Source organism: Pelobates fuscus, chromosome 5 (genome assembly GCF_036172605.1).
Source record: "Pelobates fuscus isolate aPelFus1 chromosome 5, aPelFus1.pri, whole genome shotgun sequence".
Classification (NCBI taxonomy): Eukaryota; Metazoa; Chordata; class Amphibia; order Anura; family Pelobatidae; genus Pelobates; species Pelobates fuscus.
In genome coordinates, this window is record NC_086321.1 from 101,430,120 (window position 1) to 101,452,635 (window position 22,516).

At 40.8% G+C, this 22,516-nt stretch overlaps 1 protein-coding gene across 1 annotated transcript in view; it reads left to right on the forward strand.

Moving 5' to 3' along the window:
* Positions 1-22,516, forward strand: part of LVRN (laeverin) — a 164,685-nt gene that overhangs the window by 98,633 nt on the left and 43,536 nt on the right. The window contains exons 8-13 of the mRNA XM_063454109.1: positions 9,517-9,582; positions 9,707-9,772; positions 12,756-12,925; positions 13,808-13,884; positions 14,594-14,730; positions 15,023-15,078. Coding sequence (XP_063310179.1) covers positions 9,517-9,582; positions 9,707-9,772; positions 12,756-12,925; positions 13,808-13,884; positions 14,594-14,730; positions 15,023-15,078 — 572 coding nt within the window. The remainder of the gene's footprint in view (positions 1-9,516; positions 9,583-9,706; positions 9,773-12,755; positions 12,926-13,807; positions 13,885-14,593; positions 14,731-15,022; positions 15,079-22,516) is intronic.

A 22,516-nucleotide genomic window follows, 5' to 3' on the forward strand; every position in this document is an offset into this window, starting at 1 on the left:
GGGGTGAACTGGGTGTTGCTCCCTGCCTCCACTACTAACGCCACAGAGTCTGAAGTTTCTTATCAGGAACTTCTGTTAGTTTTCCTGAGCTAGGCCTTACAGTGCGGGCCTTAGCTTATTGGCTGAGAGCATAAGCTAATTGTTGATTCAAGTATGCTTGAGTCTGGACAGCATGGTTGAAGGAGTGGAGACATTTGGATAGAAAGGCAGGCACAACTGCTGGTCCCAAGGTGATAAGCAAAAAAGGGCTAGGTAGAAAATGCCAGCTGGACATGATGGTCATTTGGGGTATCATGCACCTACACAGCCAGAGGAAGAGAGCAAGAGTTGGCCTAAATTCACACATGACAGAAATGTAGTCCTATTGCAAACTGTACTAAACAGGAAATTGAACAGTTCGGGTTTGAAAAGTCCCAAACATTAAGCCAGCTGCAAGATTCAAATATGGTGGAAGGTGAAAGATGTTATCAGTAGGTGGAAGATGGATCACCAAGATGACGAATAATGCACTAAAGGAGAGGTAGAATGGCTGCAAACAGACTGTATAAAAAAAGATGGGCATAGACAGCCTACCACCGTTCAAGACAAAGATGGGCCACCATCCAGTTACTTTCAATATTTGAGAGGATGACCGCAGTCTAAGAGGCTTTGTGTTTTACTCACTCTGGAAATGACAGCACACTTATTCTAACTGGTAAGATTATATGCAAATCAATGTGTTTGTAATGTATGTTCTTATCTGTCCTCGTTTTATCCTGATTGTGTTTTCTCTTCCAGTCTGCACATTTGCAGTTACATAACTGAAGTGTATTTCATAGGCTTTGACATCATATTCATGCTGTTTTTTTCTCCCTGTTCAATTTTTATTTTGTTTGCAGCTTTCTGCACCATAACTTTTGTCACACCTCCCATTTTCACTAAAAACCATTCTGATTGGAAGTTAAACAGTGTAGCTCAGCCAATAAGAGATCAATGTGATCTGAGCTGCTGACTTGAATCCAACCCCATAGCCAATCACTGTGCCCCTATTATCTGTATGGCATTTTATGTCCATGCAAAGTAGCAAAGATACCAATAATACGAGGGCAGTGATTGGCTGGAGAGCAGAGTGATGCCAGCTGCTCAGCTCATCATAGGCTGAGCTGAATACATACTCAAGATATGTTTAACCCCTTAAGGATGCATGACGGAAATTTTCCGTCATGCTGGTCCTACCCTTAAGGATGCATGACGGAACATTTCCGTCATGCAGTATTTTTCCAGCAGGGTCTATTACCTTGCTGGTAACTATGAGCCCCAGGTATCATTTGATTCCTGGGGCTCCCCTCTCTCACCTGGGGCCAGAATTAGTGTCCCCAGACTGACTGATGCTCTGTTTGCAGAGCTCAAAGTGAGCGCTGCAAACAAGCATTTAAATGGGGATTTAAATCCCCTCTATTACAATTTGGTGTGATCAGGGTTAAATCCCTGCTAACACAAGGGAGTTCCAGGTATCAATGGAAACCTGGGGCTCCCCTCTATCAGCTGGGGACATTTTTAGTGACCCCAGCCTTTTTGATGAGTTACATGCAGTGCTGGAAGTCAGCGCGGCATGTATCTGCTTAAATAGGCATTTAAATGCCTATATCTAGATTGTGGTGTAAGCAGAGTTAAATCCCTGCTCACACCAGGAAACCCAGGTATCATTAGAAACCTGGGGGTCCCCTCTGTCAGTTGGGGCCATTTTTAGTGGCCCCATTTTTTTTGATGAGCTGCATGCAGAGCTCAAAGTGAGATGGCATGCAGCTGTTTAAATGGGGATTTAAATCCCCATAGAGCACAATGCAGTGTGAGCAGGGTTAAATCCTTTACTGTTTTGAAAAACTCTTATTGGTATTCAGCAAAGTCTCCTGAGTATAACAATAGTTTGCCAGATTGGTTTGTTGGGTCTATGTTGCCTCTTGAGACCATATGGTAGCCCAGGAATGAGTCTTTTGTAGTAGCCACTTAGTCAGGAACGCTGACCAAAGTTAGCGTTTTTATTTGTTTTTTTTGCATTTTGTTAAAACAAAAACTGCACTTTTACGTAGTGATACGTTTTACTTTTTTAAACACTCATATTTGTGTTCAGCGAAGTCTCCCGAGTATAACAATACCCCCATGTAAAGGTTTTATGGTGTTCTGGAAAGTTACAGGGTTAAATATAGGGCTTGCCAATTAAATTCTCTGGACTGTCTGCCTGGGTTGTCAGGCAGGTCCCTCAAATTATAATTAATAAAATCAAATAATTCTGTAAAATAGTTAAATATATATGTAGAGAGTGTGTGTGTGTGTGTGTGTGTGTGTGTGTATATATATATAACATAAATAAAATTAAAAAATTATTTTATTTATATATATATATGTATATATAATAAAAAAATGTAGATTGTATGTATATATAGAATTACATTAGAAGTGTATTTTGAGATATATGTGCGAGATAGACAGACTTCCTCTAATCCAACTCTCTGCTTGATCCGCTTCAGTCTGGATTCCGCGCTCGTCACTCTGTTGAAACAGGTGTGACCAAAGTATCCAATGATTTAATCGCTGCTAAATCTCGCGCCCATTACTCTATCCTAATTCTCCTTGATCTTTCTGCTGCCTTTGACAATACTTTTCATTACTCCAACTTATACCCTTTGTGGCACTATACCTCACTCCTTCTAGCATGTAAGCTCATTGAGCAGGGCCCTCAACCCCTCTGTTCCTGTGCCTCCATTTGTCTGGTTACAAATATGTGTCTGTTAGTGTACCCGTTGTACAGTGCTACGGAATTTGCTGGCGCTATATAAATAATAATTAATATATGTACAAAATATTTGATAACTTTTTTTTCCTGTCATATGCTGGCAGTACAATAGGGATGTACTCTTCCCTTAGGGCAAGCATCTGAAAGATGTAATTAATTAACATAAAAAGTTCCTCCCCTTTCCAGGTATAAGAGACCCTGCAGCCTTAGGACCTCAGTTCTCTTTCTTGTTCCAACAGGAACGGACGGCATCTGGAAGTTGGAGAGATTGGTGAGGCACATGGGTTGCTGCCAGGGGGATTCGGCCTGATAGCCTCCCGGGTGGAGCGCTGAGTGGCCATGGGACATACTGCAGTTACGGGGCAGGTATGAAAGCCTGCTTTTATGCCGCGTGAGGTCACCGGCTACACAAGGAGGCGGTTCATTAGGGCAGCGAAATCCCGGTCCATCGGAGGAGCATGCGCACAGCGGTGGAACGCACGCCCGGGTGGTTTTGCTTCCACCGGAGTTCCGACCGCGCTATCGCGCATGCGTGGGCTGAACTCCCCGGAAATGGTGCCAGATTTGAAATGATCTGCCTATATATGCTGTGCAGATCTTTCTGTCAGCATGGATGCTAAGCAGTGAAGATCTCCCGTGTCACCAGCCCCCCCACACGGGTCAGAGGTTTTAGAGGTAGGATCCTGCTGGTTTCTATTCTTTAAACCTCTCTAGGTATTTAAATTATTTTTCGAATTCAAATATTGTTTAAATTTTGTGTATTACAGATATGTCTAGCCCTGTTTCTACTGACAATATCGATAAAGACAAGGTTCCTACTCCTGCTTAAAAAAAAAAGCTAGTTCCAAGTCTAAGCATCTCTGTTGTAGTGAATGCTCCACTCCTTTGCCAGATGGGTTTAAGAGGAAAATCTGTAATATTTGCTCCTCATTATCGCTATAAAAATCCAAGCAACAAGAAATGAAGTCTTTTTTTGTCTTGGTTTCAGGATAATCTAGCCCAGACCTTTTGAGTCTTTTAAAGAAACCGCTCACACTTCTCCAGTTAAAGCTACTAAGCAGAGAGCTAAAAGGAAGAGGACACCATCGGGCTCAGAACTCTCTTCAGGGGAATGTTCCTTTTTGGATTCAGAATCCTCTAGCGACTCTTCTGATAACGAGGTGGGGTTTCCTCGTGACGAGCTGAGGAAATTTATTAAAGAGGTGTCTATGGTCCTTTCTGATGAGACGGTAGATAAAACCAGGAGTAAAGCTCTTCCAATCCAACAAAATATGCTGGATTTAATTTCCAGGGAATGGAAAGAACCCAGAAAAAAGGGCCTTTATCTCCAGTCATTTTAAAAGTATTGTTAAAATACAGGAGGAAGATAAATTGGAAGATTTACCGGTAGTTGATGTACAAGTTGCTCAATTGTCTAAAAAAACTACCTTGCCTATTGGGGAAATTTCGGGTCTGAAAGACCCTATGGACAAGAGAGATGAAACTTCCAGCAGAAGGGCCTATCAGGCAGCAGGTTTTCAGGCTAAAGCTGCATTAGCCGGGGCTTCAGTGGCGAGAGCTCAGAATCTTTGGTTGAATACCTTGGAAGAATGTCTGGGTGATACCCAGGACAAAGACCTGTCCCTCCTATTCCAAAATTTGAGGTTGTCCAATGAGTACCTTATGGATATTGTTACGGAGGTGATTAACCCCTTAAGGACACATGACATGTGTGACATGTCATGATTCTCTATTATTCCAGAAATTTGGTCCTTAAGGGGTTAAACTATCAGCTCGTGTCATGGGTTTTTCGTCAGTAACCCGAAGGGCACTGTGGCTTAAGGCCTGGGCAGCAGACACTGCTTCAAAATCTGCATTGTGTGAACTTCCCTTGAAGAAAAAGTTGTTTGGTTCTCCCCTAGAAGAGTTAGTCCGACAGATGTCGGACACTAAAAAGGCCTTGCCTCAAGACAGAAAGTATTCCTGGAAGCCCAGGTACAGAAATTTCCAATTTAGGCATCGGAGGGGTTTTCAAGACAAACCCAGGGGTTTTCGTCAACAAAGGAGAAATCCTTTGAAAACAAACGTTTCTGACGCCATCAGAGTGGGCGGAAGGTTGCAGAATTTTGTTCACAAATGGAGAGAGACAACTACAAATCCATGGGTTTTGAATCTAGTCCAAAAAGGTTACCGAATAGATTTCTTGGATGCTCCAAGGTCAACTTTCCTTGTCTCCTCCTACTGGTCAAAATTAAAAAACCAAGCCCTTTTTTCCACCACTGTTTTCCTTTTAAGAAAGGGTGTTATAGAAAAGGTTCCAAATTCCCAAGTTTATCAAGGGGTATACTCCCATTTGTTCCTTGTTCCAAAACCAGACTTGTCTTTTCGCCCAATCTTAGATTTAAAATCCCTAAACAAACTTGTTCCTTATCAACATTTCAGAATGGAGACAATAGAGTCTGTCACACATATCCTTCGAAAAGGAGATTTTATGGCCACCTCGGATCTGAAGGATGCCTATCTGCATGTTCCTATGGATGTGAACTCAAGAAGATACCTCAGGTTTGCTATAAAGAAAGGGAAAAGCATCCATCATTTCCAGTTCAAAGCTCTCCCGTTCGGGCTAGCCTCGGCACCCAGGATTTTTACAAAGATCTTCACTCCTATCACAGCACTCTTAAAGCTACAAGGTATCACAATCATGCCCTATTTGGACGACTGGTGGATAAAAGCAGATTCAAGAACCACGCTGAAATCAGATGTGACCTACACTCTAAAAGTCCTGGAAGAACATGGTTGGATTATAAATCTAGAAAAGTCACACCTTACCCCTTCAAAGTCCATCCTGTTTTTAGGGTTTTTGATCAAGTCAGACACTCTGTCAATTCATCTTTCAAGCAAGAAGAAGAAAAAGATAAAAAATTTGATAACGAAACTACTTCGAGTATCGGAATGTTCTGTAAGAAAAGCCATGCAGGTTTTGGGTAATCTGACCTCTACGATTCCAGCAGTAAAATGGGCCAGAGCGGAATCAAGGCCCTTACAATGGGAAATCCTTGCGCAGTGGTCAAAAAAGGAAGAAGACTTAGATGCAATCATGCGTATATCAGATCATACAAAAGAGAGAATCTCGTGGTGGCTGGAGGAAAAATTCCTTACAAAAGGCCGGTCCTTTCGTCTAAAATCTTGGGTAGTAATTTCGACAGACGCCTCAAACACAGGTTGGGGAGCTCACCTAGGATATCACTTAAGACAGGGTGTTTGGTCAAAAGACGAAAGAAAGGAATCAATTTAAATTTCAGAGAAATGCTAGCAGTCTTCTACGCCCTTCAACAGTTCAAAGTTTTCATTTTGGGGAAAGCTGTAAAGATCCAGTCGGACAATCAGACTACTGTGTCCTACCTGAACAAACAAGGTGGTACAAAAGTAAAAAAAAATGTATCTCCTTTGCTCACGGATCATGTCTTGGGCTCAGTACCATCTGGACGACATTTCAGCAGTTCACATTTGTGGTGTAGACAACGTGGTTGCAGACGATTTGAGCAGATCAAAATGGTCCCAGAACGAGTGGTCTCTCAATCAAGTAGTTTTTGCTCAGCTCGTGGAGAGATTCTGTCTTCCAGTTATAGACCTTATGGCAAGAAGATCCAATGCAAAAGTGAGTTTGTTTGCCTCCCTCTTCAAGGTGGACAGGCCTCTGGTTATAGATGGTCTTTCAATCCGGTGGGAATTTCCCCTTGCGTACATCTTTCCCCCGGTAAGCTTAATCCCGAGAATTCTGCAAAAAGTGGCATCAGATCACACGTCTCCTGGCCATACTGCCTTGCTGGCCAAATCGCAGCTGGTTCTCGGTTTTGAAGAATATGACTTTAGAGTACTGGACTCTTCCGGTTACGCCGGATATCCTGGAAAACGCGGAGGTCCCAGTGGGAGTGTTGAAGATGTTCAAATTGACAGCTTGGCTGCTGCAAGGCTGATTCTGCATCATAAGGGTATTAAGAAAGATAGGTTTCAATTGCTTTTAAATTCCACCAGGAGCTCTACCTCTTCTATATACTTGAAGATTTGGACAAGATTTCTTCACTGGTGCATTGCTAAAGATTGCATTAGATCCCATCCGTCTGCTGACACAATCCTTCATTTTTTGCAAGATGGTCTTGAACAGGGTTTTAGTCTTTCTACCCTCAAGGTCCAAGTTTCTGCTTTAAGTAATTTTTTGGTAAAAAATTGGGCTTCTAATCCTCTCATTAGGAGGTTTTTTAAAGCAGTTAGGCTTTTAAAGCTTCCTATTAAAATCCGGTTTCCCTCTTGAGATTTCTCCTTAGTTTTAAAATGTCTGTGTTCTCAGCCATTTGAGCCTTTAGAAAAGGACTCTTTGTAGAATGTGTTCCTAAAATCTGTGTTTTTGGTAGCAATTACTTCAGCTAAGAGAGTTGGGGAACTACAAGCACTGTCCTCTTCGCCTGACTTTACGAAGTTTTATCCGGATAAAGTGGTTATTTTCCCTAAACCTTCCTTTCTTCCGAAAGTCATCTCCTCCAAAGTTAAAGTCAAAATTTGTCTGCTTTCCTTCATTGGTCCGGCTAAGCCTGATTGGGAGTTTGATTGGAACCTACTGGATGTAGGGAGGTCGCTTAAAATCTACTTAGAACGCACCTCTGCATATAGGAAGACGGATCATCTTTTCGTAATTTTTTTTGGAAAATTCAAAGGTCAAGTGGCATCCAAAGCCACTTTGGCAAGATGGCTGGTAGAGGTTATAAAGTTGTCTTATTCTTCATCGAACCTTCCTATACCTGCTTCCTTGAAAGCACATTCCACTAGAGCCATGGCTACGTCTTGGGCCGAAAAAGCATGTGCATCTCCGGAAGAGATATGTAAAGCGGCTTCCTGGTCTTCTTTCAACACCTTTGTGAAACATTACAGGCTAGACGTATTCTCTGCCTCTGACGCTGATTCGGGCACAGGCTGTTACAAGCTGTTATGGCCTAAATTCCCGCCCTTACTCTGGGATCTCGATATATCCCTATTGTACTGCCACCATATGCCAGGAAAAACTGCAATTTTACTCTCCGTAAATTCCTTTTTCCTAATATGGTGGCAGTACAGCACACCCTCCCTTCATCTAATTAATAAAACGTTTTCTAAAGGTTTTTGTGGTTCCACTGTGGTGTTCTTGATACGTACTGAGGTCCTAAGGCTGCAGGGTCTCTTATACCTGGTAAGGGGAGGAACTTTTTATGTTAATTAATTATTTCTTTCAGATGCTTGCCCTAAAGGAAGAGTACATCCCTATTGTACTGCCACCATATTAAGGAAAAAGGAATTTACGGTGAGTAAAATTGCAGTTTTTTCACACTTTGTGTCATGGGGACTGCCTGACAGCTCAGCCCCCCTGCAGGCAGCTCCATAGACTTCAATTGCGACCATGTGATCATGGTGACCGGAGCTGCTGCTGGGGGACTGCTGGGGTCTCGGGCAGCCCCCCATGACCGGGATCCCCACGGAGCGTCGGTCCAGGTAAGTGTAGCGCTCATATTTTCAGTGGACGTACTAGGTACGTCTGTGGTCCTTAACGACTGTTTTTTTTGTCGGACGTACCTAGTACATCTGCGGACGTTAAATACATGGGTTAAATACACATCCACAGATACCTGTGGTATCTGGCATCAAGACATTAGCAGCAGATCTCTTACATTCTCAAGTTGCGAGGTGGGTCTCCATGGATCCGATTTATTCCAGCACATTCCACAGATGCTCAATCGAGTTAAGATCATGGGAACTGGGAGGCCTAGGCAACACCTTGAACTTTTTGTCATGTTCATGAATCCATTCCTGAACAATTTTTGTAGTGTGGCAGGGTGCATTAGGTCACTGCCATAAGGGAACACCATTGCCATGAAGCGGTGTACATGATCCGCAACATTCTATAGGTAGGTGGTACGTGTCAAGGTAAGAACCACATGAATACTAGGATCCAAGAAGAACATTGCCCAGAGCATAACACTGCCTCTGCCGGCCTTCTTTCTCCCCATAGTGCATCCTACTGCCATCGCTTACCCAGGTAAACGATGCACAGGCACACAGCCATCCACATGATTAACGAAAATGTGATTCTTCATAACAGGAAATCTTCTTCTACTGCTTCATGGTCCAGTCCTGCTGCTCACATCCCCATTAAAAGTGGTTTCGTTGGTCGACAGAGGTTACCATCGTCACTTTGACCGGTCTGTGTCTGTGCAGCACCATACACTAACCACTGCATACTGGCAACACCCATAAAACTTGCCATTTTAGAGATGCTTTGACACACTCATCTAGCCATTATTATTTGACCCATGTCAAAGTCGCTCAGATTTCTTACTTAAAATCAATCAATAAAATATGCAATATGCTCTATTAAAGTGAAAAAAAAACTTTACATTTCTTTTTGTTGTAGGTTTATCCATATGCCTGAATGCCATATTGTGGTATCAACAACTGTGGTCTGCATCCATTGCCAGAATCCACTACAGGAAACACACAAGAAAAGCAGTGTTTCCTCAAACTATTTCCAAACCGCTTAATAAAAAAAAAATGGTGGATACAGTGGCCAGACACATATGGCATTTAATGGTTATGTTGCTTACCAATGTTCTTTCCAAGCATGTGCAATATTCAATATCTTGTGTTTTAGCAAAGTATGGAAACACTTATGTAGATGGGAATCTGCATTAATAAAAATTCCTGAAAGAAAATAACCAATTCTACTTTTCATTCCACAGGGAGCTGCTTTTGTTCGTATGTTATCCAACTTCTTAACTGAGAAACTCTTCTTAAAGGGGATCAGAGTGAGTTTTCAATTGCATGATTTTTTTTTTTTTTTTTACCAGATTAACTAATTGATCACATGAAATATTACAATCCCTTTTACCTCCTAAAGCAATAATAAGCCTTCCATTTGTTTCATCACAGTCATACTTGAAGACATTTTCATTCTCAAATGCTGACCAGGATGAGCTATGGGATCATTTGCAAATGGTATATTCTCCACATTTTTCTTTACTGCATCAGTACAGCATGTCTATAATATATGATAATACTATGACTACATTCCATTACTAACTTTAAGTCTTTCTTTTTTATCAAATCAAGCTTCATATTTTAGTACATGTTGCTGGACAGTTGCACAATTGTTAACATGTTAAAATAGGAAACCATATGCGAAGACCTATTGTTATATTGCTGATAATTAACATTCATTGCAGGCAATTTAATATCAAATCACAATGTTATTCACTTTGTTAATGTATTTGTTAGTTGTTTTACAAATCTTTACATGTAACTTAAGAGTTGGGTAACATCAGGTCTGAAGTCCGCCATCAATCATACAGCATGGCTAAATAATTAAATAATTTACTCTGAGTTTCTGATATTGTCTCTAGCAAGTGAAGCCTACTTGTAACGAGAATATACCCCAACACGCAGGATCCAGCTAAACAGAAGACAACACAGAGGGGAGATACGTTTACCGGTTCTTAGAGTGGCCGGACTCAACGTATATAGGAGAAGTACAGAGTCAGGAACGATCCGAGGTCAAGGGCACAAAGAGACAGCGTAAACTAGGACTAGCCGGGGTCTGGTACACAGTAAACAGCAAGCCGGCAAACAGAACAGATAAGGATAAAGAGTAAACAAAGTCAGAATACAAAGCCAAGGTCAAATACGAAGGAACACAACTGAACACAACAAGCGCTAAAGGGAACTGTAACAGAAACCACGATAGGGCAAGGAACTAAGGGAAAGAGGTAAGTATATATAACTAAACATCTATTTTGATTGGTCCCTGTCATATCCACGCCCCCAAAAGGTAATAGTATGGGGAATGTGGCATGACAGGGACCAATGGGGGCCTTTTCTAATTTAGGCTCCCACTGTCCCTTTAAGAGCGCGCCCGAGTTCCAGCCGTCGGATGAACGGATGAACGGAGGACCCCGGCCTGCACCTGGAAAGGGTAAGTACCGCTACACTACTTAATCGAATGTCCCTAAAGTTACACAGTCCTAAAGTTATTTTCCTAGTCTCAACCACATCACACTCAACACCAGTGCTCTTAATCCCATAAACCTTTCATTACCCCGAGGCCCAATTACATTATACCAACTCCAGTCACATCAATCTCACCCAATGTAATTACAAGCATCTTACCGCAGCCTCAATCACATCCCTCCTAGCCCAACAATCCTGTAATTCTCAGTGCAAATACATCCAAATCATATTCCCATGGCCCCAATTACTTTACACCCAGTTTCATAATCCCTTCAAACTCGTACCCCTATGCCTGGTAGTCTGGCAGTGACTGGCACTGACCCCTCACGATTCCGTGTATGAGAGCCTGTGAAATTAAAGACATGGCAGGACCCTCTCACACACAACACTGGGAGGGAGCCATACAATGCACACAGTCTACTTTTCACTCTTCCCTTGTGATACAACTGAGAGGGTAGACATAGGAAAGCATTCTGAGCATCCTGTCAGCGACAGACACGATGAAGGTCAGGGCATCTCACTAGGTTTTTATGGAAGTCCCAGTAGGCTGCTTATTCAGTATGCAGCAACACAAGCCTTAGCTGTGAGTAATCCTGAAGCTGTTCGCAACATTTCCCTTTGTCTGTATGTCTACCAGATGATTTGAAGTTGCATCATAAGACAGGCCTGAGGCAATCATCTTTATCTAATATTAAACTTCAGTAAAACTTTAAAGGCTGTAGGAAGTTATTTATGGCTTCACCTGTTTTACGGTTTGTGCTTAGTAATCGCCTTCCATAACTTACAGCCATCATGGTATGAATAAATAAACTTAAAGGGACACTATAGACACCCAGACCACTTCAGCTCAATGAAATGGTCTGGGTGCCAGGTCCCTCAGGTTTTAACCCTTCAGATGCAAACATAGCAGTTTCAGAGAAACTGATATGTTTACATTTGGAGTTAAGCCAACATCCAGTGGCTGTTTTCCGTGAAAAATGGCGGCAAAAACAAAAGTGTTGTGTTTATAATTGTGTTCAGTGTATATACAATAAATGAAAAGATTTATCCAAGGACCATGACCACGTCAGTGTTTTGAAATGGTCATTTGGGATCCTTGCTGGCAAGTGTTATACAGTGTTTTATTAAAACACTGTTTTTGGTTGGAGTAATCCTTTTAATTATAGTATAGAATGGTATGGGGACTAGAAGGCAGAAGAGAGTGATGACTGGGAGAAGACCATTGCAGTTGGGTGGATAGCCACAGTCCTATCTTATATAAGGCACTGAAGGATGAAGATGATGAGTTCTAACTTTGTAGTGTCCCTTAGTGCAAGGTTATTTTCAAGGTCACATGGTAAAATTTTACACCGACTGGCAGAATGCTCTGCTTCGCACACAACTATTATTCTAGCTGTTCACTGCTTTGTTGCATTGCTATATTTTATGTTTACATGTAACCAGTGTGACTTAACACCATAAAATGTCAAAAGTATCAAAAGTATATGAACAATTATTTGTAATTCATCTTTACCCTCATTATTTTAATATTTCCATTTTATATATCCAACAAACAGTAGAAAAATGTAAAAGTTAAAAGAAAACTCATAGGTAGTGAAATGTTTCTGAAACAATAAGGAGATTTGCAATATTTAAAAAAAAAATGTTATTATTAATGTTTCATCATGGAAAGATTATTTTTGTACAGAGTGAGAAAGTTAGCAAACTTTCAAATTTAAAGTTAAAAGACCGAAATAATTCTCTAATTCAGCTGTGCTTTCAGTTCGGCTACTTTGGCCTTAAATTGAAATTTCACATTGAATTCTCAATTTAGTAAATAACTCTGTGAGTTAACGGTAACCAGTTAGAGATTAGTTGGCTATGGTAAAATGACTTTACTGCAATAGAACATATTAGGACTTTGAGCAGGGTCACCTGTGTCAATAAGACCATTACTGACTGTCATTATCATCAATAATATAGAACATTTTCTAAGATTATAGATGATCAGGAAGAAGTTCAGTTACCAGCATCATTAAGGCAAATCATGGATTCATGGACATGGCACGAAGGGATACCGCTGCTAACTCTAAACACCTCTACTGGGAATCTGATCCAAGAACAACTCAAGACTGCCAGTTCAAATAACATAACAAGTAATAATAAGTATGTTAGTATCTTGCAATTTATACATGACACACAAATATACCTAATATATATATATTGTCTTTGTTGTGTTTTTATTTCCTTAACTATGCTAAAGCTATTTCTTCTAGTGTTCTATATGATGTCGTCTTGTTCTCACAGCAAACTTAGACTTAGTACTATGTAACTACCATGAGGCGTTACATCACATATTTTACCTCGTTGTGATGATTACATTTATATTATGATACTATTTGTACACGAACTACGTTATCCTTGTTTCTCTGAATTAATTTAGAAGTAATAGGCAATTATGGGGACACTTGCAGGATTTTTTCTTTTTACTAAAGTGAAAATTCGAATTGAATTTCAAATTTAAGGTCAACCAACACCTTGTTTTCATAGTCTTTTTAGTTTTTTTATTTAATCTTTTCAGCACATGGTGGTTGAGATGGGCATGTTTTATGTGTGATTGGGTTTCCTCTAAGATAAACCCAAACTTGGCAGTGACATAGAGTAAAAACACTGCACCGTTATATATATATATTTTTTTATTAATGTAAATCAACAGAATACATGCAAGGGCTAAACTTTTCATTTTTGATGCTGTAGGTTGAGTGATGTGGATGCCTTCTGACAATGCAGCCCCCTTGGAAATCTGGTCTTTAACTTGTATCTACCATTTCACCATTTTAGATTTATACTATTGTAATAGTTAATGTTGTATAGAATCGTGGACGAGTGTCTGTAAATACCCAGTAAATAAGACATGAGGATGCAAAGTATTCTATTAAACTATTTTATAGGACTTATTTTAGGAACCTCTTAGAACGTGAAAGAAACTTTATAAACTTATACTTAAAACTGTACGTATCTAATTATCTACATTCTCTCTACATTCAGTAACACATGGATTATCCCTGTTTCATGGATGAAAAATGGAGTAGAACAGTCCATAATTTGGCTAAACAACCAATCCAGTAAGTAAGAAAATATTCTATTATGTTACTTTTTGTCTGTTACCAATGTGTTAATATAAAGAGAAGATAAAGGGAATGACAAATAAATGGATACATTTTACTAGTTGGAAAATTCAGGGCTAAGGACAATTTATATTAAACTATAACTCATTCCCTCCTTTTTCTAAATATCTGTACACATTATACTGATCACATCAAAGATAGAGTGAGAGATAGAAACATAGAATGTGACGGCAGATAAGAATCATTCGGCCCATGTAGTCTGCCCAATAATTCAAAATACTTTTAATTAGCCAGGAACTAATTAAAAGTATTTTGAAATATTGGGCAGACTAGATGGTCCAAATGGTTCTTATCTGCCGTCACATTCTATGTTTCTATCGCTCACTCTATCTTTGATGTGATCAGGAGTATAATGTGTACAGATATTTAGAACAGGGAGGGAATGAGTAATCCCTCGACTATATCATGAAGCATCAATGATCTAACACACAGAATTAATATGGGCATCCACAATTAAAACAATTTCAAAGTATCTGCTGTCATCTGCTGGTCACCATCACTGTACAATAGGTTTAGCATATTTACCAACTTTATGTTGCTATGCTATGGTTTATCATTCAGATCAGACACAGTGCTAAAATAAAATAGGTTTCATGCATTGCACAATATTTTAGAAAGAGCTTTAAAGTTTTTCATATCATTTTAGGTATTTTTCCAGAGTTGAAAATCACTTCCGATGACGATTGGATTCTGTTAAATATTAACATAACAGGGTATTACAGAATTAACTATGATGGGAAGAATTGGAATAATATAGCAAAACAACTTCAAAAATTCCACAAGGTAAAAAAAAAACCACAAACTTAAATAGGTTTACATATGGCATTACTTTATTTGTGGTAGAGGTGTCTATAAGAAAATATTCAGATAACTATGCTGCTCTAATAAATCATATCTGGTGTTAATGTTGAGTCCAAATTGCATGTTTTTGTTGTGGGTTATGCAACACTTGGTGCCTAGGCTACAGACAACTCACATCATCCATAGCCAGCCTGAGGGTACCAGAGAGTGTCAGTATTGTGTTTGTAATGTTCACTACGCTGTGTTGTCTCACATCATGTTTGTTACTGTGCAGGTTTTCCCAGTGGTTAACAGAGTCCAACTGATAGACAATGCGTTTACTCTGGCAAAGTGAGTATGAAACGTAGTAATAATTAATTTGAAGTCCCAAATGTACAGCAATGACAGGGTTATTCACTAAACTGAGGATTCAAAGTTCATTTTAAATTTAAGGCCAGCGTAGCAGAAATCATAGTGTAACTGGCTAACTTTTTTTTTTTTACCTTAAATTTGAAATTTACTTTGAATTCTCACTTTTGTGAATAACCATGTCAGTGTATTATATAAGGTACAAGCGGCTGACTGAATAATGCTTTTTCTGTAAGTACTGACTTATTGTGTATTGTCTCCAGCTCATCCAGACTGAATATATTTGCATTAAAATGTGCAACTCTATGCAACTCCAGGTTTTATAAATTAATCACAATGTACTTTGAATTTTTCTGAAAATGAAAAATATGTCAAACAAAACACTGAACTATGTAATATAGATAACATAATATTATTATGCAAATGGGGGGATAGGCAGGGCCGTCTTTAATATTGATTGGACCCTGGGCAAGCATCTGCCTGGGCCCTCTGGGCATGCAATCACTTCATCCACCCCAACCCAGCAGTGAAACTAATGTAGAGAGTGACCTGGTGCAAAAAAATGTTTTACGCCTCCCCTGTAGCACGAGTGTAAAGAAAAGATAGATCCCCATCTGTCATACAACTCCTGCGATGCTATGTCAGCTGGGGATCTACCATCCTTGCAGGGTTGTATTTGTGAGCAGTGTTTGTGCAATTGAATGTCATCATGATTTTGTATAGAGTGTATGTGTGCATGTAGGGGTGTATTTGTATGTACTGTTACCATTGGAATGCAGTGGTGTACTAGTGTGTAGTGTTTGCGTTTGAATGCAGGGGTGTGTGATTGTCTGTAGTGTTGGCTTTTAAATGCAGGTGTACGTTTGTATATAATTTTAGCATTTTAATACAGGGATGTATTTGTATGTAATGTTTGTATTTGCATGCAGGGGGGTGCTTGGATGTAGTGTTGTCTTTTAAATGCATATGTACATTTGTATGTAGTATTGGTGTTTCAGCATACTGGTGTGTTTGTATGTAATGTTTGTGTTTGCAGGGATCTGTCTGCATGTTGTGTGATTTCTGGGATGTATGCACATACATATTAACACCTATACACATACGCACTAACACACAGATACACACATAAGCACACTGACACATGCTCACACCTTGACACATACTGGCATATATACACACACACACACTCAGATGCACACCCTTTGACACACAGATACAAGCACTTTGACACACACACACACACACACACACACACAGACATACACACTGGCACATCCACACACAGAGAGAGATACACACACACACACACACACACACACACACACACTGACACAGGTATGTACACACACACTCAGATACACACATACACAAAGGTATAAATGGGGGGGTGTATATGTGTACAGTGCCAGCGATGAAATGTAGGAGTATATTTGTGTGAAGTGTTGGCATTTATGCATTACCACACATTCAGATGCACACGTACACACACACACACACAGGTACACATATACACTGACACACAAGCATACATACACACAGATAGACTGACACAAACACAGCCAGATACACACACATATGTGTAAATGTACATATTTTAATCTCTGCCATCTAGCAGATCCTGGACAGCAGCTGCCAGCAACCTTGGTCAATATAATGTCTCAACTTACATACCCTGGTCCAATTTTTTTTGCAAAAGTGACATTTGGAAATGGTGTACAGCCTTTGATAACACTTTATGCAATAATATGTTAAAATAAATATTTTTTTAATTTATATTTAATAGGGAACTGCCAGATTCTTCTAGGATTTTTAACATGTAGTTATTCCCTGTGTGTTACATTACAAACACCAACACTTAAATAAAAGTAATATCAGAAATTAGCAAAACAAAAAATATTTAGCCACCCTCCTGTCTCCTTACCTTTTGGGTACAGAAAGGTGGCTTCCCTGGGGTCCAGTGGGAGCTTGTTGACCCAGGCTGATGGGTGTTTGCCATCAGCTTTCTCAGTCCCTCTCCCCCACAATGCCTCCGTGTGGTGTGTGCCTCCTCCCCAGCGGCACTGAGGAGGAGGTGATCTGTTCTTACTGGGAGGAAGTGGTCTGACCTCACTTCCTCCCAGCATGCCACGGAGAAAAAAAGGAATCACAGGGCAGTGTGTGAGGAGGTTAGCTGTGTGTATGTATTCAGCCAACCCCCATATTACAGGGGCCCGGTCCAGAGCAGTATTAAATGGCCATGGCCCCTGATTACCTCAGGTGCTGTAACGGGCCCATGGGGTAGCTGCCTTAGGCCCCCCTACAGCTGCCCCTTTTGCCCCTCCTTAAAGACGGCCCTGGGGATAGGAGCTGTAGTAGGGGGTAAACACTAGTGGGGAATAGGGGCTACATTAGGGTGTAGAGAGTGGGATATGGGCTGCAGTGGGGGTAACGAACTATAGTAGGGGGGTTTGGAGCTGTGGTAGGGATACCGTCTGCATTGGAGAATAGGGGCTGCTGTTTGATTATAAGGGCTGTAGTGGGGGGTAGAGGCTGCAGTAGGCAGTTAGGGACTGTAGTAAGGGGAGTATAGGCTGCAGTTGGGGGATATCAGTGCTTTTGGGTAGAGACTGTAGTTGAGGATAGGGTCTACAGTGTGAGGGTAAAAGCTGCAGTGGGAATAAGGGACAGTAGTAGGGGGGTTGGGTGCTGTAGTGGAGATGGGGGATGTGGTGGGGGAATAGGAGCTGCTATTAGGGTAAAAGGGTGTAGTAAGGTTATGGACTGTAGTAGGGGGGATAGGGCTGTAGTAGAGTGACATGGGGCTGTAGTGGGGAGTTATGAACTGTTGTAGGGGGTTAGGGCAGCAGTGGGGGGCTAGGGCTATAGTAGGGAGTAAGGGGCTGTAGTAGTGGGAATTGGAGGCTGTAGTAGAGGTGTTAGGGTTGTAGTAGGTGGAGTTGGAGGCTAAAGTGGGGGTTTAGGAGTTGTAGTTGGGGTTGGGGCAGTAATAGGGCATAGAAGCTGCAGTTGTGGTGATAAGGGATAAAGAAAAAACATTGGTATATTCCCTCCTTCCCCAGACGCTTACCTTGGGCCAGGTAGGGGGGGAATCCTGTTACCAGATGATCTTGGGGCAGATTTGATGCTTTGCCCTACCCTGATCAGAGCTAACTTTGTCCCAGGAGTCTGGAGCCTAAGATCGGTCCTGCTCGGGACCCCCTCCGTGTGCATTAACATTTTAAAAAAGTTTTATTTACCTATTCTCAACAACTTGTATTTATATAGGAGCTTTCTCCCAGTGAGACTCAAAGTACTTTTTAGCGCACGCACTCCGAATTTACCAAATCGACAGCAGAGTAATAATAAATGTTATTATTACCCAATCAATGGGACTAAATTATCAAACTTTGAAGGATGAAGGGCTAAGTTGACCCTGCTAAGATTTGAATCTGTGACCTTGTGTTTTATGAATAGGCTCTATAGTCAGGGAATTTGCTAACTGAGCTACCTTATCACTGCCAAATCACTGCCAAGACTCTTTGGTGCTGCTCATCGGTGTCCAACCCAATGCTCCGCATAGAAGAGCGTTAGCAACCTAATGCATGGCATGCAGAGAGTGCCTTGTACCCATTCAAACGTTCCCATAGGAAAGTATTGAAGACATCACTTCATTGAGATGAAATGGTATGGGTGACTATAGTGTCCCTCTAAATGCACCATTATTATGACACAGAAGACTTGGTATGAATTTGTCCTTTAATTATTACTGATTATTATTATTACTATTATTATTATTGGTATTTATATAGCGCCAACTAATTCCGCAGCGCTTTACAATACTATGAAAGGGGGAGAAATTTACAATAAATGAGACAATTACACAGTGACACAGGAACAATAGGTAGATGGTGACCCTGCTCAAATGAGCTTACAGTCTAGAGGAGGTGGGGTACAAATACACAACAGGGCAGCAAGGGTGACAGCCACCAAACAAGGTGGAAAAGTAGCAGAGCTGGAGGTAAGAGTGGAGTATGGCTCTTTAGGAGAGCAAGAGACAGATTTGGATAAGTATAGATATTCTGGGAGCCCATAAGCATTTCTGAACAGATGTGTTTTGAGGGACTTCTTAAACAATTCAAGACTAGGGGAGAGGCTGATGCGGGTAGGCAGGCTGTTCCAAAGGAAGGGAGCCACCCCCGAGAAGTTCTGGAAGTGCTAGTTAGCAGTAAGGGTGCGAGCAGCGGACAGGAAGTGGTCACCAGCAGAGTGGAGAGACCAAGAAGGGGCATATCTATGAATCAGGGAAGAAATGTAAGAGGACTACAGTTGGTTAGAGCTTTATAAGTAAGGGTTAGTATTACATCTATATAGGATACAGGAAGCCAGTGTAAGAATTGACAGAGGGGCGAGGTATGGGAGGAGCGACTGGTGAGAAAGATCAGCCTGGAGGCAGCATTCATTACCGATTGTAGTGGGGCAGTTCGGCTTCTGGGGAGACCAACAAGGAGAGAACTATAGTAATTCAAGCGAGAGTTTACCAGAGCATAAACCAGCTGCTTGGCAGCATCTTGTGGTACAAAGGGTTGGATGCGGGCGATGTTCTTAAGGTGGAATCGACAGGTTTTAGCAACATACTGGATATGTGACACGAAGGTGAGGCCAGAATCCAAGACAACAAGCTTGCAAGGATGAACTGATGCAAGCACCATCAACTTGCAGGGAAAGCGAAGGGGGGGGGGGGGGGATCAGCATTATGAGGGGGAAAAATAAGAGGCTCAGTTTTAGAGAGATTGAGTTTCAAAAGCGGGAGGACATCCAGTCAGAGATTGAAGAAAGACCAGCAGTGACACGCTGTAGAACCGTGGTGGAGAGATATGGGGAGGAGAGATAGATCTTGGTGTCTGCATACAGATGGTAGCAGAATCCAAAGGAGTTAATGAGTTTCCAAGAGAGGCAGTGTAAAGAGAGAACAGAAGGGAACCAAGAACAGATCCTTGGGGGACTCCAACCAAGACAGGGCAAGAGGAGATATCATTGCAAAAGGAGACCCTGAACGAATGTTGGGAGAGATAGGAGGAGAACCACGAGAGGACAGTGTCACAGAGACCGAGGGATTGAAGAGTTTGGAGAAGGAGGACATAATCAACAGTGTCAAAGACGACAGAGAGGTCAAAAATAATTAGTATGGAGAGAGTTGAAGGTATTAAAGAGATGCCTGGGATTACGTGAGCATGAACCAACAAGAGAAGAAAAGTAGGATTATTTAGCAAAGGTGAGGGCTGTGCTATATGAACACAAAATTAATTTGTAATGAAGGAAGTCTGACAAGGTGTGGGACTTATTCCAGCAGCATTCTGCTTAACAGGAGCATCTCTGCAGGTAGTGGGTCGACTTAGTGTGCCAAGGTTTGAGGTGCATCTTTGGAGCGGGCTGAAGCGTCCAGGGCAGAGGTGAGGGTAGCATTATATGAGGAGAAAGCCAGAGAGGGACAGGAGAAGGTATGGGAATGCATGAGAGTTTGGAATGGAGATTAGCTGAAAGTTGCTGGAGGTCAAGAAAATGCAGGTCCATTCTGAGTTGAGGGGGGTTAGGGTGAGGCTATTGGGTGATCTGAGAGAGGAAATGGAGTGTTGTGGAGCTTAGAGATAGTGCACACATTACCTTATATACCACAGAAGACACTTGATTTCTGCCTGACACTTTGATATTGTAAGCTGGGACTTTTTTGCAGTCCTATTTAATTATGAAAAGGAATCAGTTGTGCAATGTACAGTAATGGCATGCCAGTTCAATCCTTGTTACAGAAGTGTATGAAATAATCTGAATCACTTTTCCTACAGGGTAGTTTCTATTATCTGTGACTAATTTAGCGCTGTTTTTGTTTCCACATTTCCTGCATTTGCCTAATGGGACATGCAGCATGTTATTAATATTAATATATCACAGTTAATAGAATCCTAAATTGCAAAAAGAAAATATATAGTGGGACTGGGATATTAGATTGAGCATTCACTGTATGACTAGAAGTTGATCTGGGTCTTGAATAATAATGTGTAGGAAGAGTTCAATATATAGGTTTAACTAGAGCTGCTACCTTTGGTTGCAGGAAATGAACTAGTCAATGTTAAAGGAACACTCCAAGCACCATAACCACTACACCTTTGTAAGATGTCAACCCAGGACTTAGGTCATTGGCTGAGAGCTGACATTCACATATATAGAGCTAAGCCACATACTGCTATCATTTGCCTTTTTCTTTAAAACAATATTTTTGTGCAACCATAAGTAATTTAAGAATGACATCTTGCCATTCAATGACAATTATTGAAGTAAAATTTAGATCAAAATGGTTGAATATAAACTGAAAGTTATTTTTTCAAATTAGATATTTCGATTTTCAATTAGAACGTTGGTTATATACCCACGGCAAGTAATGGTTTGATTATTAAATCCTTGATGTATAGCTGCCCATCTCAATTATTATTTTAAAGCATTTTTTTCCTATTCAAAGCAAAATGAGCTAATAGCCCCTGTGTGGGAAATATCCCAATCATGGGTGGTCAGTGTGAGTGGTACCCACCCACTCAGGGCATGAACCCTAATAATTTAATATAAAAAGAAATGGGCAAAATCTCCTGGAGAAATCCCTCTTGGGTACAAAGTGGTAAATTTGCTGATATAATAAAGTACAACCTATATCAATTAACGAAGAAAGTGGATACTTTATTTTGATGGATAGGTTTGAAAAATATCTGAAAGGTAAACTGCCAGGCTTTATTTCCCTTGCCTAAAATGTGTTACCAAAGGCAGTACCCTCTGTCACGAAGGAAAGATAATAATGATATTCGTGGTCAATTATAGATTAACATCTTTCAATTTTCAAAGTTTAGTGCATTAATCCGGTTTCAAACAAGCTTTAATATTATCTGGTCCAATTGGACCTGTAATTATTGGGCTTGTATTGAACCGAAACACGGAAAAAAATGTAAAATGGGGAGAGAATCGCTAAGATGTTGACTGGCTCAAAAGGAAGATAAGAGGTAAATGTCAACAGTATGGGAAGATATATGTGAGAGAGTGCAAGATTGAGAAGTGCTCACAAACTGATACATCGCTACGGAATTTGCTGGCGCTATATAAATAAAATAATATATTAAGACAATAAGATTATAGATGGAGTAGAGTGAAAATACAATGGAATAAACAAATAAATGGCTCTAATACTGATCTAAAAGGCACACGACTATCAGAGAGCCAAAAAATCAGTGCAAATAGATTTAAAATCTAAAATTAGAGCCTCCTAGGGGAGGAGTCTAATTTGAGGAAACCGAGAACCCATAGCAACCTATGACGCGGGCTGGGACAATGTAAAGGCCATCATGGATAGATTCTTGCCCATCTTGAGACAGGATGAACATCTCAAGAGTGTAATTGCCCCATG